Source organism: Thunnus thynnus, chromosome 14, assembly GCF_963924715.1.
Source record: "Thunnus thynnus chromosome 14, fThuThy2.1, whole genome shotgun sequence".
Taxonomy (NCBI): Eukaryota; Metazoa; Chordata; class Actinopteri; order Scombriformes; family Scombridae; genus Thunnus; species Thunnus thynnus.
This window is the reverse complement of record NC_089530.1, coordinates 29,620,220-29,637,725: the sequence shown is the minus strand read 5'-3', so window position 1 is coordinate 29,637,725 and position 17,506 is coordinate 29,620,220. Positions and strand designations below refer to the sequence as shown.

The following is a 17,506-nucleotide window of genomic DNA, read 5'->3' as shown; positions in this document are numbered from 1 at the left end:
GGGCTTCTGTCATGGGCATGTAGATGTCTTCAGCCATGACCACACACTTCAACGATAGCTAAATTATAGCATATTAGGCACATTACCGACACCCTCCGCTTTCGGACTGTAGACCAAATTTTAAATCCTACACATCAATCCTGTCTGTCTAATAAACTCAAAAAAAAAACAAACAAACTGCTACTCCACCCACTTAGCAGGTTCATTAAAGTTTTAATGCTGAGCTCCAGAACTCTAGTCTTCCTCAGTTCTTCCCTCATATATTGATGTTGATTGTCTTTTTTGATCATACTTAGTACAATCTATGCTTACATGTGTAATAGTTTCCTCAGTCAAGTGGGAAAAAATATGTGCTCATTCAACCTCATCTACTTACAATTCCCATGATATTGCGACATCTTGCAGATATTGCACAAGCTCATAAGGTCACTGCAGTATAGCATCTTCTCTTTCACTGTACAGTTCCCATTTAACTACACCTCCTGTGAACTGAGTCCCCTACATGAGGGGAAGCAGTATTATTTCTGTAATGTCACAGATTTTTGGGAAAGCCACTATGTGAATAGCCTCTCTAGCCTAAATAAATAATAAGGTTGAAGACCTTACAGAAATATTTGACTTGTTGTAATGAAGTTAAGATTCATTATCCAGCCAAGGGGACATGATTGTGTTCATGTTTTACTCAGTTCTCACATTCACAATATCTGTATAGCACAATCAAAGTTTCAGTACGTTTATTCACATCAAGCTTTCATAAAACATATCTGTCTCCTGAAACTCCTAACAGGTTGGGACACCTCTGTAGCTCTGCTAAAGATTGATCGAGATAGAAGTGACTTTGTAAATTAAGAAAGTTGATAAAATACTTGTAATCCTCATCCTAAAAGCAGGACCAAAAATGTGTCACTCTGAGAATTTTTGGCTAGTCATGAGTGAGTTCATACCCTTTCATAAATAGTGTGTGCTATTTAATGATATACTGACAAGCTTGTATAATATGATCAATTTATAAACATGTGCAATAAAACATATTTTGTTTGTTTTTATTAGAATAAACGTGATTACATATGTTTAGAATCTAAACTTTAGATGTTGAAGTGCAAGTGCTTATAAAATGCAGCATTGTATGTATGTTTTTTGTTAACCTGAATGTTGCAATAAGTGTTTGCCAGAGAAATGTAGAAACAATTTGACACAAACAGAATTGTGTTTCAACCTGGCAGCAAACAATAGAAACCACAGGTGCCACACTTTTTACCAAACGTTGCTACAGCTGTTTGCCAGAATGCCAACAGAACTTTGCCACAAAACTACTTTGCATGTGAAAATAGAAGTTTGCTTCAACAACTTTTGTAAACGAGGCTTTCTAACAACTGATTCACCCAGAGGAAGGTTGTCTTATGCTACCAATAAAGATACTATTGGATGCTTTCAGAGTGAAACAATGAAAATGTGCTTTTTAAGTCTTTGTTGAGTCGTCAGTGGTTATGTTTAGTGTTCCCTGTTCCTTTGCTCAGTGTTTCATGTTTATTATTAAATATTCTGCATGTGATCCTGCCTGCCTCCTGCATTTGGGTCCACCTGTTCCACTCATTACCTGACATAAAGATGCTACTGGATGCTTTCAAACTGGCACACTGAAAATGTGCTTTTTTAAGATTATTTCATTTCCGTTTTCAAGTTTAGATGTGTGAAATATACTTTTATTTTTTGCTGATCAAAATAAGGTTTTATTACATCCTCTACAATAGCCTACTGACTACAATAAAAAAACACATTTTGATCATTTTTCTTTTTTTTACTGCCTATAAAAAAAACTTACATCTGTTGTGTTATGGGTCAAATTTCACCCGCCAGTAATTATAGGTTGTTTATACAGAGAAATAGTAGTAAATAGTAAATGTTGCCAAACCATCATGGATAACAACATTACAACAAAACAAAAATAACAGTAATAAAATCCTATGAAAATAGTATAATAATATTGTGTAATTATGTTAAAATGATGTTTTATGCCAAGAAAGCATATCAACTTAAATTCAGTTGTAGAGTGGCACGCAGCCAATATGATCCCATGCATACCTCCCCACTCTCTCTTTCACTCACACCCCATAGACACACACACACACACACACACACACACACACACACACACACACACACACATACATCTCCTGTCCCCCAGCTATATATGGATATATCTGTATAGCAGTTTACAGGTTGCAGCTTTCTTGCACTGTATTTCTCATATCTCACCACACACCTGGCACAACACACACACAGACACACACACACACATAACCCTAATCCCACACACATAATTTCCTGGAGACTTACCCTAACCCTAACCATAACCATAACTTTAACCATTCACTCAAAAATCAGCTTTTTCTCAATTGGGGACACAGCTGTTGTCCCCAGTTGGACAAGCCGTCCCCAGTTAACTGGTCTTTAATCTGAAATTTGTCCCCAAAAGTAGCCTATGACAGACACACACACACTCACGAATGCACACACAGACACAGATACACATCCCCTGTTCCCCAGCTGTATAGCAGTATATATCTCATGCTTTATTTTTCACATCTCACTGCACAAGTTATTTTGGGAATTATTTTGTTTATCAGATCATCTCATGGTCTTATTTGCCTGTTCTGTTCATCATATGCAATAAAATAGATAAATTGTGCCTATTTTAAACTAAAAATGATTTGCACATATTATACTCTATATTTCTTATATCAGTTGTTAAAAATGAGCACTAGTGGTGAAGAAGGGCAAGGTCACTGACAGGTTCCAATTTAACATTGAAGGGAAGCAAATACCAACCATCTCTGAGAAGCTGGTGAAGAGCTTGGGCAAGGTGTTTGACAGCAGCCTCAAGGACTCTTCATCGGTTCAGTCCACCTGCCAGGAATTGGATAGCTGACTAAGAGCAGTTGACAGATCCAGCCTCCCAGGCAAGTTTAAAGCGTGGATTTACCAGCATGGCATTCTGCCAAGGATACTATGGCCGCTACTTGTTTATGAGGTTCCCATGTCCACTGTGGAGACCTTGGAGAGGAAGGTCAGCAGCTGCCTCAGGAGATGGTTGGGGTTGCCCAGAAGTCTCAACAGCATCTCCCTCTATGGGAACAGCACAAAGCTCCAGTTGCCCTTGAAGTCTCTGGAAGAACAATTCAAGGTCGCACGGACTTGAGAGGTGCTGATGTACAGAGACTCAAGAGACCCAAAGGTGGCCCGGGCTGGAGTTGGGGTGAAGACAGGAAGGAAGTGGAGTGCTAAGGCTGCTGTGCTGGATGCTGAGCCCCGGCTGCGCCAAAAAGATCTCGTGGGCGTGGTGGTTCATGGCAGAGCGGGCTTGAGGCTGTTCCCAACACCTCAGCAAAGGGAGTGCGAGGGGAAGGAGAAGCAGAGGCAGATTCAGGAGGGCTGCAGTGGAGGAAGAAAGATCAAGCAGAGCGGTTGGTCAGAGGCAACAGGGGGCCTGGACAAGGTGGGAGCAGGCAATGGACCGGAAAGTCACCTGGACAGACCTCTGGCAGGTGGAGCCACATCGCATCACCTTCCTGATTCAGGCAGTGTATGTTGTCCTGCCCAGCCCAGCGAACCTCTTCACCTAGGGAAAGGTGGAGTCCCCAAACTGCTCGCTGTGCTCCACAAGGGGTATGTTGGAGCACATCCTGAGCTCCTGCCCAAAAGCTCTTGACGAGGGCCGTAACACCTGGCGCCATAATCAGGTGCTGAAACCGATTGCAGAAGCCATCAGCAAGGGTATCAACAGCTGCAGCCGAGTGCGAAACACCACCAGCGCAATAGCTTTTGTCAAGGCAGGAGTGCAGCCAAGGCCAGGACACAAGACTGAGGCAGCAGGGATCCTGTCAACAGCCCGGGACTGGCAGCTCTTAGCGGACCTGAGGTTCCCGCAACACATCATAACACCGAGGTTACAAAGAACATCCTCATCACGGAGCTGACGGTGCCTTGGGAAGACCGTTTGGGGGAGGATCATGAAAGGAAGAGGACCAAATACGAACATCTGGTCATCAGCTGTCAAGAGCAGGGCTGGAAGGCGAGGTGCATGCCCATTGAAGTAGACTGTAGAGGATTTGTGGGCCAGTCACTCCACATAGCCCTCAGTGTACTGGGCATCACAGGAGGAGCAAGGACCAGAGCTATCAATAACATCACTGAAGCAGCGGAGAAAGCCTCAAGATGGATCCGGAGAGAAGGTCCATGGGGACAAGCGAATGCCACCTGAACACACACTGCAGTCTGATCAGCCATGGTGGGGTCGCCTGGAAGAGGGTGTATGATTGTTGTAAGACTCGAAACACCTGACACTGACGATGTGTTCAGGAGCATCAGAAGATGTATTCAAGAACTCTGTAGAAAGCCAAAGTATTTAAAGACATTCTGGGAAATATGCTTTTGTTGGATCTCTGCTGTTGCAGTGTCAGCTGATTAGTGCAACAGTTGGTAATCAACAAGTTTAAGACAGGAGAAATGTACAGTAGGCCTCACTACTGTAACCTTTAGTGAAAAATATGATATAATTTCTGCCCCAAATTATTATCTAATAAAGCATCATCTTCATTAACACAAATGAAGATGATAAGGTTATTTGAAAAAAAAAAGCAAAATGCCTTCTTAGTATTACACAACAGTAGAGTTGAGCTATATGATGATATATACCAGAGACAACCAGCAGATATTTTGTTGATTTGTCAGTCAAAAGCAAACATAGTCATTTTTGTCTAGAAATATGCTTTTTATTGAATTTCCAGGACATTTACAATTTCTTATAAACTGTGATGACTGTATACTGTGATATAAGATTTAATATTTATTGCTAAGCCATAGCATGCCGACCACAAAACCCCCTAAAATATAACTTTACATTAAATTTAAAAAAGTAAATTTTACATGGTTCAATTCTTTTGCACAAAAATACCCCCTGACCCTCAACCCACAAATAATAAAGATACATTAGTCATAAATAGTAAAAAAGTAACAAATTACAATGTGTATGAGAGGCCAAAGAAGAAAAAAGTCTATAGACTTGATATGATGCTCTCCTTGTAGAAATAAGACATAATGGCCACTATAATAGCAGGGTGATCATGGTATTGAACAGCTCAGGTGATCAACAAGTAATATCTGGTTTGCTTCTTTCATTAAAGGGGACATAATATGCACATTTCCAGGTCTATATTTTCATTCTGGAGCTCTACTGGAATATTTTGGCATGACGTACAGTTCAAAAAATTACTTTTAAAACAGGCTGTTTTAGCTCCTGTCTCTTTAAGGCCCCCCTTCTGATGAGCCCACTCCATTCTGATTGGCCAGCTCCAGGAAGCTGCCCCTTGGCAGACTTAAATTATGAATATAAATGACAGAAAATCACAAAAAGCATGTTATGTTCCCTTCAAATGATAATAATGATAGATATCAACTTAATGCACATTTGTTGAAGCCCTAACAATGAACCACAAAAAGTTAACCTGCATGGACAAACATTTCCCACCAACCACTTCTCTCACAACATAATCAAAACAATGCTTCCTTTTCATCTACTTGTAATGGTCACACCACTGGCTGACAACAAACAGTGTTATTAGTTTTGTTGTCATACAGCAAACACAAAGTCACAAATGACCTCCTAACTGCATCGGACAAAGGATTTGTCTCTATACTTGTCCTGTTAGATCTTAGTGCTGCATTCGACACAATTGACCATCAAATCCTTTTGGAGAGACTGGAACATTTAATTGGCATTAAAGGAACTGCATTAAGCTGGTTTAAGTCCTATTTATCAGACCGATTTCAGTTTGTATATGTTAATGATGAATCCTCCGTGAAAGCAAAAGTTAGACAAGGAGTTCCACAAGGTTCTGTACTTGGACCAATTCTATTCACCTTATATATGCTTCCTTTAGGTAATATTATTAGGAAACACTCCATAAATTTTCATTGTTACGCAGATGACACCCAATTATATTTATCAGTGAAGCCAGATGAACCCAATCAGTTAAACAAATTCCAAACATGCCTTAACGACATAAGACCTGGATGACCTGCAATTTTCTACTACTAAATTCAGATAAAACTGAAGTTATTGTGCTTGGCCCTAAACACCTTAGAAACACATTATCTAATGATATAGCTACACTGGATGGCATTACCCTGGCCTCCAGCACCACCGTAAGGAATCTGGGAGTTATCTTTGATCAGGATATGTCCTTTAACTCCCACATAAATCAAATCTCAAGGACTGCCTTTTTTCACTTACGTAATATCACAAAAATCAGGCACATCCTGTTCCTAAAAGATGCAGAAAAACTAGTTCACCGCATTTGTTACTTCTAGGCTGGATTATTGCAATTCCTTATTATCAGGCTGCCCTAACAAGTCTCTAAAGACTCTCCAGCTGGTCCAGAATGCAGCTGCACGTGTATTGACTAAAACTAGAAAAAGAGCCCACATTTCTCCCATTTTAGCTTCACTACATTGGCTTCCTGTTAAATCTAGAATAGAATTTAAAATCCTTCTCCTAACTTACAAAGCCCTTAATGGTCAGGCACCATCATATCTTGAAGAGCTCATAATACCGTATTATCCCACTAGAACACTGCGCTCCCAGTATGCAGGCTTACTGGTGGTCCCTACAGTCTTTAAAAGTAGAATGGGAGGCAGAGCCTTCAGCTATCAGGCTCCTCTTCTATGGAACCATCTACCGGATTCAGTCTGGGGTGCAGACACCCTCTCTATGTTTAAGAGTAGGCTTAAAACTTTCCTTTCCTGCCAGAGGTCCGACCAGGCTCGCCTTGGATCAGCCCTTAGTTATGCTGCTATAGGCCTAGACTGCTGGGGGACTTCCCATGATGCACTGAGCTCCTCTCTCCTCCTCCTCCTCTCCATCTGTATGCATTCATGTAACATCAATGCATGTCACTAACTTTGCTTCTTCCCCGGAGTTTTTTGTGCTTTCTCATCTCACAGGAAAACCTGAGTCCCGGGCCGAACCTTCGCGGTCCTTCACAGTCCTGATGGCATCCTTCCCTGTCCATTGATGCTTGTGCTTGTTGTTGTTGTTGTGATTGTTGCTCTCCTGTCCCCCCTCCCCCTTTCCCTCTCTCTTTCTCTCTCTCAACCCAACCGGTCAAAGCAGATGGCCGCCCACCAAGAGCCGGGGTCTGCTTGAGGTTTCTACCCGTTAAAGGAGAGTTTTTCCTTACCGCTGTCGCCAAGTACTTGCTCATGGGGGAATTGTTGGGTCTCTGTAAATTAAAGAGTACGGTCTTGACCTGCTCTATGTGAAAAGTGCCTTGAGATGACTTCTGTTGTGATATGGCGCTATATAAATAAAAATTGATTGATTGATTGATTGACTTTATTTATTTCTTGTTTGCTAGATGAAGTGCATTTTAGTTTCTTTCTCCCTCTTTCTCTGCCTGCATGGGTCTGACTGTGTACATTTTGTTGTCTTTCATGATGATGATCTGCTGTTATCATCACTGTCCATTCTGCAACAACACAGAGAAGCCAAAAGCTTGTCTATGGCCCCTTTCCTAATGAAAACATACAAAATCAAGTCTGCAAGAGGACTGAACTGAAGAAGCATGAAAGTCAGGTTGTTGAAGGTATAATTATCTCTGGCTTTCTCTACCAGGAACGTGATGATAGTGGGTAGAAACAGCAGTGTGTAGGTGAGCAGCACCAGGACCAACATTCCCACAATTCGTCGTTTTTCATCAGAGGAGACCGAGATGGCAGCAGACAGCGACTTGAGGGTCCCATCCAAGACGAATATGAGCAGTGGGAAAGGAACGAGGAGGAAGACGGCAGAAATAGTGATTTTGACCCTATAATCACGAGAAAAATGTAAAACAAGGACATAAACAAGAGGAAGGGTCCAGACCACGACACAGACCACAAGAGAGATCTTGATGGTTCTTCTGAAGCGGTACCACAGTGGCCATGCGATGACCAAATACCTGTAACACAAGATACACAGTCTATCATCAGATACAGAATATTCCTGACTTTAAGGAGCTTCAGATTTATATGGTAATATAATGGTCATACACATGCAAGTTGCTAAAAACATACAGGATAGACAGATATCTACCTCTCCAGGGCGATACAGACCATGAAGCCAACACTGGTAACCACACCAAAGCAGTAAATATAATAGAAGATTACATAGATCTTTCTGTCCAAAGGTTTGGTCACTAAGACAATCATGCAGCAGAGCTGAAAGATGTCAGAGATGAGGAGGTTGTTGATGTAGATTGGCGCAACATCTTCATTTTGCACCTGCAAGAAAACAATGGTAGAAATAAACAAATCAGCTGGAAACATTTTTTTTTCAATTTTCTGGTGTTTTCATTTAGGATCTCTGTACAAAATGTGCAAAAATACAAGTGGATGGAATTCTGCGTAGTGATAAATATGTCATTTTGCTCTGCACAGCAATTGCAATCAGAAACATTCATGCATTGACCAATGTGTCATCACATATGACACGCTGGCCAATCAATGTTACAAGACTCAACAACAAGAACATATATATATATATATATATATATATATATATATATATATATATAACATATATTTCTTGATTGTTTTAATGAAAACCTAAAATAATGAGCCCAAATAATGCTGTACAAATTGTTCTGACAAACCTGATGACAATTTGATCTCTACAAGTTAATGATGCTGTTAACTTCACCTTAAGAAAAGCTGGAATGAAGCTACACATGTTAACTGCATGTGTTTAGGGTCCAAGTAGCTTAAATTTATAGATCATTACAAGACTTCCTTCCAGCCAACAAGCAGGATGAAGATTCTTTACAGAGAGACTGTATGACACATGACCTAAAATTAATATATCTTAGTCATAAAGTACTCACCTGGGAATAAAGAGAATAGATGGCCACTAGAGACAAAGGAATGCTGATACTAATGATTACGCATGTCATCACATGCATAAAATATGGTTCAGCAAAATAGGGGTAGGTTGTGTTGCTATAGTCATAGTCAGTGTAGTTATGACCATTATATTGGGATGTGACATTGCTGTTATTGTTTTCCATCTGTGAGGTGTTGATGTAGAAATCTTCTTCTTCTTCAGAGTGAAACCTGTTGTATGAGAGATCAGTTTATGGAAGTTTTTTAATATCTACATAACATTGTTAAGTGACATCACTAAAGTCTTGAGGTGCAAGTTCACACAAATACAGTGTATATTATAGCCACAAAAAAGGTGTCTTTGTTACATTTTCTCCTAATAATATTTCTTCAAGGCTGCAATTAACAATTATTTTCATCATTGATTAATTATTATTAATTATTTTCTCGATTAAATGATTAACCTTTTTTTTTTAATAAAATGTAGTGTTTTATACACTGTAAAAAAATTACACTCAAAATTTCTTTGAGCCTGCGGGGATGTCTTCAGCTTACTATTTTTTTCTGACCAACAATCCAAATGCTAAAGATTTTTAATGTACTGTTGCAAAGGAGCAAATCATGTTTAAGAAGCTGAAACCAGAGAATATTTGGCGTTTTTGCTTGAAGAATGATTGAAACAATAATTTGAAAAAAATAGCAATAAAGTAGCAATGAGAATAGTCATTGAAGCTCTATATTTCATCAAAAAATAATTTGTCAGATACTTGTTATGTATATATATTTTTACATGATGATGTGAGGTCATTACTACAGAATTTCATACAGTTGTTTCATTTATTTAAGGTATAGAGACATTGGTCTAGGATGTTTTGTCCTCTGCACTTGACATCCCACCAGTTGAATAACTCTGTGCTCTCTGATTTTGGACAAGGAGGTTTGCATGTCTGACTAAACCATTTTATGAATCATCTGCATATTTTATATTTTGTTTACAGATTGTGCACTCTGACTAACTTTTGGAGTTAGCATGAAAATAAATTGGAGGAAACAACTGCAGGCTGGTACATTCATCATGTTTACCAACACTAACATACAGTAAAGACAAGAAATACATGAATATAATAATGAATATTTGTTTCTTCATTCTTCTTTATTTAGCTCATTTTATTTAATTCAAAATAGTGTAAAGTTTTGAATGTTATTATCTTTTTAGCTATTTTCTCACCCTTTGTTTTGTCTTTGTTACACAACTTTTACACATCAAAATGGTATTTACGGGAATAAAACGCAAATGAAATAAAACACAGTTGGTTTAACCACAGTATTCTGTACACCTACAGTCCAAAGCTGTCTGCTTGTCACAGTTTGCATACTCATTATCATGACTGTTTGCAGTTCTAATGTCATTTTTACAATCTCTACATACACAAGTGAAAAATAATGTCACAAAATTTACCTTGAAAGCTGCAAGACCACACCTGGATGAGTTCCCTACACAGAGGTTGATGTTTGGTCGTCTGCATCCAAACAGTCTAAAGTAAATATGGTGAGTGAAAGCACTGAAACACATTTATAAATAACTGATCTCAGATCACATCACTCTCTGATTGGCCAAGACCACACAGGATATGTAACATCATCAATGATGTCACATACAGGGTTGTGGTTTTATCTTCCTTTGAGAGTTTGAACTTTGTCATGAAAGTAACTTCATGTGAATATTTCCAATCAAAATATAAAATTCAGCTTTCATCGCTTCCAGGAATTCCTGGAAGACATTTCTAAGCAGTGCCACTACCTCTATTCTCATTCTTCCCTGTTTCTATGTTTCTATATTATGTGTCTTACTTTCCCACAGTTTTATTATTGCAAATACTGTATATTTTACTGTATATTTTATGACACAGACAGATACTTGTATTTCTCACATCTCAAATTTGTATAGAAGGGAAGAGAGGGAGAAGCTTACTGGTTGGACAGCAGTAAACTGTCACTGTTTGCATGTTGGTTTTCATGACTATTTGCATCTCTGTTTTCTTGTTTTGCATCACTAAATTCACAGTTTTTATGTGCTACGTTATGAATAGAGTGACACCATTATTGCTTCTACACTGGATGACAGTGAAACAAAAAAGTACAAAGGAAACGCACAAAATTTACTTTTAAAAGCTGCAGGATCCCAACCTGATTGAGTGGTGAGTATGAGACACAGGAGGTTCCTCTACTTAGACCTCTAAGGAAGAGAGAAGTTGTTCTTTTTGAAGATTGTTTTATTGGCATTCTTGCTATAAAGCATGCAGGAGCATTGAAAAACGCATGAACATTAAGACAAAGGTTAGTCTCATTCACCTGGTGAATGTAAGTCCAATATTCACTCTCTTAGTTCGGTTTTTGCTCTCTACTAACTCCTGAGGCAAATATCTGCCTCTTTAGCTGCTAAATGCTCCACTTTGTTCACCAGCTAGTCTACAGCTAACTGTCTGTTGGTGCTGAGCAGGTAGTGTACAGTGGGATTTAAGGGCCTTCCCTCTGATAACAGCTGCCTGCTGTGGCCAAAAATGTAGCAATAAGAGCGCAGAGAGTGAACCAAGAGGGTGACAGATAAACAATGAGCTGAAACTCTCTATAAAGCTCCATAAAGCCGAGAGGAGCTACAGAGATGCTGATAAGTAATGAATGAGTAGTTAGTATTTTGTGCCGTTCAGAGTCTGGTTAATCAGACTTCATTAGGAATGTCACATGGTCATGATGATCACTTCACAGATATTAACTAATCATTATCTAATGAGTCATTAATATCTTCCACTCTGTTCTTTAGTAACTCATTATTATCTACTATATAGTCCTCGATTCCCAGTTATTAGAGAAGTACTTATTAATGATTCCTCAGTTACCAGGTTGTTCCTGATTCATTCCTTAGTAACTTTGCTAAATTTTGTGTACCGTATTGTAAAGTGTTGGTTGGAATTGGAAGAAACAACTGCAGGCTGACACATCTCCATTTCTAACAACACTAACACAGAATGTCTTCAATATAAATGTTACGACTGAACTTAACCCTGGTTTGTGATTCTCATTTATTAGCATTACATTTTAAGTCACAGTCTGGTAACAATAAACAAAGAGAATAAAGCAGAGAACAACTGACATCAACAGGAATATTCTTTCTGCCAATAATATACTCCTAAGCATATATAGTATATCAGTGCAGTTTAAGAGTATTTTGTAGTTTGCTTAATTTTAAAGTGGCATTAAATGTGTTTGGTAATTACCTAATTGTAACTTTTGTCATATTTAAATTGATGAACTCCCGACATTGAGTGTGATCTTCATTTTATCTGCACCTCAACATTGATGTTTCAGCACTGACTCATGCAACCACTGTGTCATTTCATGTTTCATGCTACCATCTAGTGGCCAAACATAAAACCATCTGTATAATCTCTTACATATGGAATAACTGGCAAGCTGCCAAGCCACATTGCTGATAGTGCAGTGCTGCACTGGCTTCATCCACTCATCTCCAAACTAACAACAATAACAGGTTTGACTCCTGATTCATTAGAAAGGGTTTTGTACGGTGGCCCCTAAGGATGCATTATTTTTTCTCCCACCTGCATTCTGTGAAGACACGCCCCTACTGTGCCTCTGATTGGCTCTGACCCTGATATTCTTACCCTAACTCTAACCATCTATGTGGATAAAATATTCACATTCAGATCAAGATGATAATCACAAGAATACTTCACTTATCAAATTGATACCATCAATGTCAAATCAATATCCTTATCAATATACATTTCAGGTAAAACAGTGACATTCAAATAATCAAGTGATATGTATTTATATGATACCTTCCTCTTGTGAGTGTCACAATGTTAGAAATAGTCCACAACAGCAGAACAACTGGTGGATCTGTTTACAACATCTAAACAAACATTGTTTTAATAAAGAAGTTAGTCAGTAACTCTGAGAAAATTAGCATTGAGCTAAAAGAGACCTAAATAAACAAACAAATAATATGTTATGAGCAGGTGAGATATGGGCCCGTATTAATCAAACTACTCAGAATGACAAATTATATACATTATATTTCTTATGATATCAGTTGTTAAAAATGTAAGCTATGGCTAATATGTATAAACATCAACATCAACATGATAAAATAATTTTAAAAAACAGCATCAGCTACTCTATAGGTTCATTTTCATCATATCATCTTCTCCTGTCTTAAGTTATGTTGCTTAAGAACTTTTATAAGATTTTACACACTAAACATCACTGTGGCAAAATTGTACCCAGTTTGGTTCAATATCGCACCAATACAACATTATGTTAACTTTACTCAGTAGCAATAGTGTAACACACAACAAGCTGAAACTGCTAAAAACTGTTACAAATGTTTTGGTTCTTGTACAAAATGACATTCAAGATACACAGGTTATTAACAATAATTAATAAACCCTGACATGTAAGTTTAAAAAGAGTAGAGTAGAATGTGTACTGACACATTCACTATGTCTTACTAACACTATCCATATATTACTATTTAGAATAAATGTTATAAGTTTCATAAAGGACTGATAAACACAGATGCTGTTCATCATAACTTATGGGTGACATAGCATCTCTATACTGTTGCTAGTAGGAAACCTTTCATCAATAAACATATTATCACATCACAACCAACTCTTTTTAATAGCCTTAGCTGTTACCAAAGAGGCTGTTGAAGACATAACAGAAAGAACAACTTTTAATAAAAACCTCAGACAGTATTTTCTAGATATATGGACTCATGTCACTGACATGTCGGGACATTGCTGTTACCTTATTTTTCTCTTAATGATGCACATTAGCTGCTAGTTAATCTAAATCTTATTCTGAACAGATAACAACTTGTACTTGTAAGATATGACTCACCTTTCCTGTTATTAATATGAAGTTGATATTTGGTTTCATCATGTCCATATCTGTAAAAGCTGTTGGTTAACTCCCTCAAAGTTTTGCAGCACTTGTTAAGCTGACACTCAGTCACTGCAGCAGTTTCCTGTTTTTCACTTTCTCACTGTACAGACTGTGGAAAACATGTAGAGTTGAACTTTTCCATGTTCCTCATTTGTGCGTCACTTTGGATAAAAGTGTTTCCCACATGAATAAATGCAAATCTGAACGTAAACTACAAGAGAAACTCAAACAAAACTGGTACAGATACAAGTCTTATCTCGTCCACTTTGGTCTACTGAGCAATATTTTATACAGTGTAATATTACAGAAGCTGGTCATAGGATAACTCACTCCGTAACCTTTTAACCTATACATCTAATCAGTTATATGAAGGTATCCTTCAGGCTGGATGGAAATATGTCACGTAGCTCAATTTAGTCTGTTCTGCTTGTAGCTTTTTAGTTGTTGTTTTTCTTTCATATGAGCAGAGAATCAGAACTGTTTGATGCTCTAAATGAGTTTTTATCCTTCAAGTTATCCAAAACCTTTTCACTTCTGTCATTGCTATGCACATAAAGTGTGCAGAGTTGATGAAATTCAGTCACAGTAATGCCTAAAAAGTCAGAGAGAAAACTTTAAAATACAAGATTTCAGTTCCAAAGGTATCTGTGGACTAACCAAACAGGTATTTTGGGCTGGGGAGAGTAAAATGACAGATGTGTGCTCTGAATGGAGTTGAAATGACTCAGTACTTGTTTTTTTTAAACTGTTCTTTAATCACATATGATTAAATAAATTACAACTACTATAATTTATCATCTTTTTTTGTACACTATACAACATATCAAGTAGTAACCTTAAGCTCTTAGCAATCACATGTTATATTCTGAAAATGCATGTTTTTCTTTATAAAGTGTTTCCCTGCAGAAAGCCAAAGTATTTAATTAAAGAGATTCTGGGAAATATGCCTTTGTTGGATCTCTGCTGTTGCAGTGTCAGCTGATTAGTGCAACAGTTGAACATGATTAAGTTATTTGAAAGAAAAAAAAAGAAAGCAAAATGCCTCCATGGTATCACACAGTAGAGTTGGGCTATTTTGTTGATTTGTCAGATTTAATTCACAGAGTTAGTCAAAAGCAAACATTCTCATTTTTGTCTAGAAACATGTTTTTATTGAATTTCCATGAAATTTACAATTTCTTATAAAAGTATTGTGATATAAGATTTTTATCAATATTGCCAAGCCATAGCATGCCGACCACAAACCCCCCTAAAATAAAACTTTAATAAAAAAAAGTAAATCATTTGTGGTTCAACTTTTTTGCACAAAAATTCCCAAAACACCCAAATAATTAAGATACATTAGTCATATGTAAGAAAACAGTAACAAATTATAATGTGTATAAGAGGCCCAAGAAAAAAAAGTCTATAGACTTGATATGATGATCTCCCTGTAGAAAGACGGAGTTGCAGCTATAATAACAGGGTGATCATGGTGTTGAACAGCTCAGTTGATCAACTAATAATATCTGGTTTGCTTCTTTAATTAAAGGGGACATAACAGGAACGGTTGCAGGTCTATATTTTTATTCTGGGGCTCTACTGGAATATTTTCTCATGACTTACAGTTCAAAAAATAACATATTAAAAAACTTATTTATCTTGTACTGGCCCTTTATGCAGCCCCTCAGTTCAGCCTCTGTGTGAAACAGGCCTTTGTAGCTCCTGTCTCTTTGAGGCCCCCTCCCACTGAGCCCACTCTGTTCTGATTGGCCAGCTTCAGGAAGCTCCCCCTTGGCAGACTTAAATTATGAATATAAATGACAGAAAATCACAAAAAGCATGTTATGTCCCCTCCAAAGATAATAATAATAGATATCAACTTCCAGCTAAAAAACACATAAAAACATGTTCCCACTAACCACTTCTCTCACAATATAATCAAAACAATGATTTCTTTTCATCTACTTCTGATGGCCTTTGTTGTCATACAGCAAACACTTTATTTATTTCTTGTTTGCTAGTTTAAGTGCATTTTAGTGAACATTCAGACACATTACAGTTAACATCTGTTTTCTCTCTTTTCTTTCTCCCTCTTTCTCTGCCTGCATGGAGCTGACTGTGTACATGTTGTTGTCTTTCATACTGATGATCTGCTGTTATCATCACTGTCCATTCTGCAACAACACAGAGAGGCCAAAAGCTTGTCTATGGCCCCTTTCCTCATGAAAACATACAGAATCAAGTCTGCAAGAGGACTGAACTCAAGAAACATGAAAGTCAGGTTGCTGAAGGTATAACTATATCTGGCTTCTTCTACCAGGGACCAGATGATGGCGGGTAGAAACAGCAGCGTGTAGATGAGCAGCACCAGGACCAACATTCCCACAATTCGTCGTTTTTCATCAGAGGAGACCGAGATGGCAGCAGACAGCGATTTGAGGGTCCCACCCAGGAAGAATATGAGCAGTGGGAAAGGAACGAGGAGGAAGAAAGCGAAAATGGTTTCTGAAATCTTAAATTCAACCTGGAAATAGACAGGAAGGACATAAACAAGAGGAAGGATCCAGACCACAACACAGACAACAAGAGAGATCTTGACGGTTCTTCTGAAGTGGTACCACAGTGGCCATGCGATGACCAAATACCTGAAACACAAGATACACAGTCTATCATCAGTTACAGAATATTCCTGACTTTGAGGAGCTTCAGATTTATATGGTAATATAATGGTCATACACATGGAAGTAGCTAAAAACATACAGAATAGACAGATAGCTACCTTTCCAGGGCGACACAGACCATGAAGCCAACACTGACCAGCACACTATGGTAGTAAATATAAAAGAGGATTTCATCGATCTTCCCGTCCTCAGGTTCTGCCTCCCAGATAATCATGCAGCAGAGCTGAATGATGTCAGAGATGAGGAGGTTGATGATGTAGATTGGAGCAACATTGTTATTTTGCACCTGCAAAAATTAATAATAAAAAATAATAAATAAATAATAGATAATAAAAAAAGCAGCTGGAAACTTTTTTTTTTTTTTAATTTTCTGGTGTTTTCATTTAGGATCTCTGTACAAGATGTGCAAAAATGCAAGTGGATTGAATTCTGCGTAGTGACATATATGTCATTTTGTTCTGCACAGCAATTGCAGTCAGAAACATTCATGCATTGGCCAATGTGTCATCACATATGACACATTGGCCAATCAATGTTACAAGACTCAACAACAACAAGAGTCTACAGCTATGCTAACTGCTCTGAGAGGCTGCACAGGGGTCCATTGAGCTAATATGCTCACAATGACAATTACCATCTTAGTTTAGTGTGTTAGCATGCTAGAGATATAGAGTGATAGACATTGATTGTCCTCATAGAGAAATTTGTTTTCATGGTGCATTATGCCTCTAAAACATACAGTATAGATGCATAAACACACAAACACACAATGATTTCATGCAGACAAAAAGACTAAAATATATTGTAATCTTGTGATTAGTGAAAAATTGAATTTAAAACTGCTTTTTTGTCTTTTATCTGTAACCAGATGGGAGCAGAGTGAAAACTTGATTGCGAGAGTGTTCAGGATCATGTTAAATCTGTTGATTAGCACTAAACGCAAAATACAGCTGAGGTAG

General features: G+C 38.0%; 4 protein-coding genes and 1 pseudogene across 9 annotated transcripts in view; 1 reads left to right on the top strand and 4 right to left on the bottom strand.

Annotated features, from left to right (window-relative positions):
- The window catches only part of LOC137197451 (G-protein coupled receptor 4-like), a 52,314-nt gene extending 41,864 nt beyond the window's left edge, over positions 1-10,450 (bottom strand). The window contains exon 1 of the mRNA XM_067610864.1: positions 10,376-10,450. The gene's annotated coding sequence lies outside the window, so the exon portion shown is untranslated. The remainder of the gene's footprint in view (positions 1-10,375) is intronic.
- Positions 1-17,506, bottom strand: part of LOC137197450 (ovarian cancer G-protein coupled receptor 1-like) — a 92,495-nt gene that overhangs the window by 15,003 nt on the left and 59,986 nt on the right. The gene's annotated exons all lie outside the window — the stretch shown is intronic.
- On the top strand, positions 929-4,261 carry LOC137197572 (uncharacterized; annotated as a pseudogene).
- Positions 7,490-13,887, bottom strand: LOC137197571 (mas-related G-protein coupled receptor member A4-like). Its single transcript, XM_067611065.1, has 3 exons — positions 13,840-13,887; positions 8,132-8,319; positions 7,490-7,997 (listed from the first exon to the last, which is right to left on the bottom strand). Exons 1-3 carry the CDS (start codon positions 13,885-13,887, stop codon positions 7,490-7,492), a joined length of 744 nt encoding a protein of 247 aa, XP_067467166.1.
- On the bottom strand, positions 15,379-17,184 carry LOC137197570 (ovarian cancer G-protein coupled receptor 1-like). Its single transcript, XM_067611064.1, has 3 exons — positions 17,170-17,184; positions 16,646-16,833; positions 15,379-16,511 (listed from the first exon to the last, which is right to left on the bottom strand). Exons 1-3 carry the CDS (start codon positions 17,182-17,184, stop codon positions 16,004-16,006), a joined length of 711 nt encoding a protein of 236 aa, XP_067467165.1. The 3' UTR covers positions 15,379-16,003.

What these genes read in the sequence shown, in the direction of transcription:
- LOC137197571 (XM_067611065.1), bottom strand. Translation starts at nt 13,887, where the DNA reads ATGGACATGATGAAACCAAATATCAACTTCATATTAATAACAGGAAAG. An exon ending in TCATATTAATAACAGGAAAG is followed by an intron (nt 8,320 to 13,839) that starts GTGAGTCATATC and finishes GTTTTCTTGCAG; the next exon opens with GTGCAAAATGAAGATGTTGC. An exon ending in GTCTGTATCGCCCTGGAGAG is followed by an intron (nt 7,998 to 8,131) that starts GTAGATATCTGT and finishes CTTGTGTTACAG; the next exon opens with GTATTTGGTCATCGCATGGC.
- LOC137197570 (XM_067611064.1), bottom strand. An exon ending in GTCTGTGTCGCCCTGGAAAG is followed by an intron (nt 16,512 to 16,645) that starts GTAGCTATCTGT and finishes CTTGTGTTTCAG; the next exon opens with GTATTTGGTCATCGCATGGC.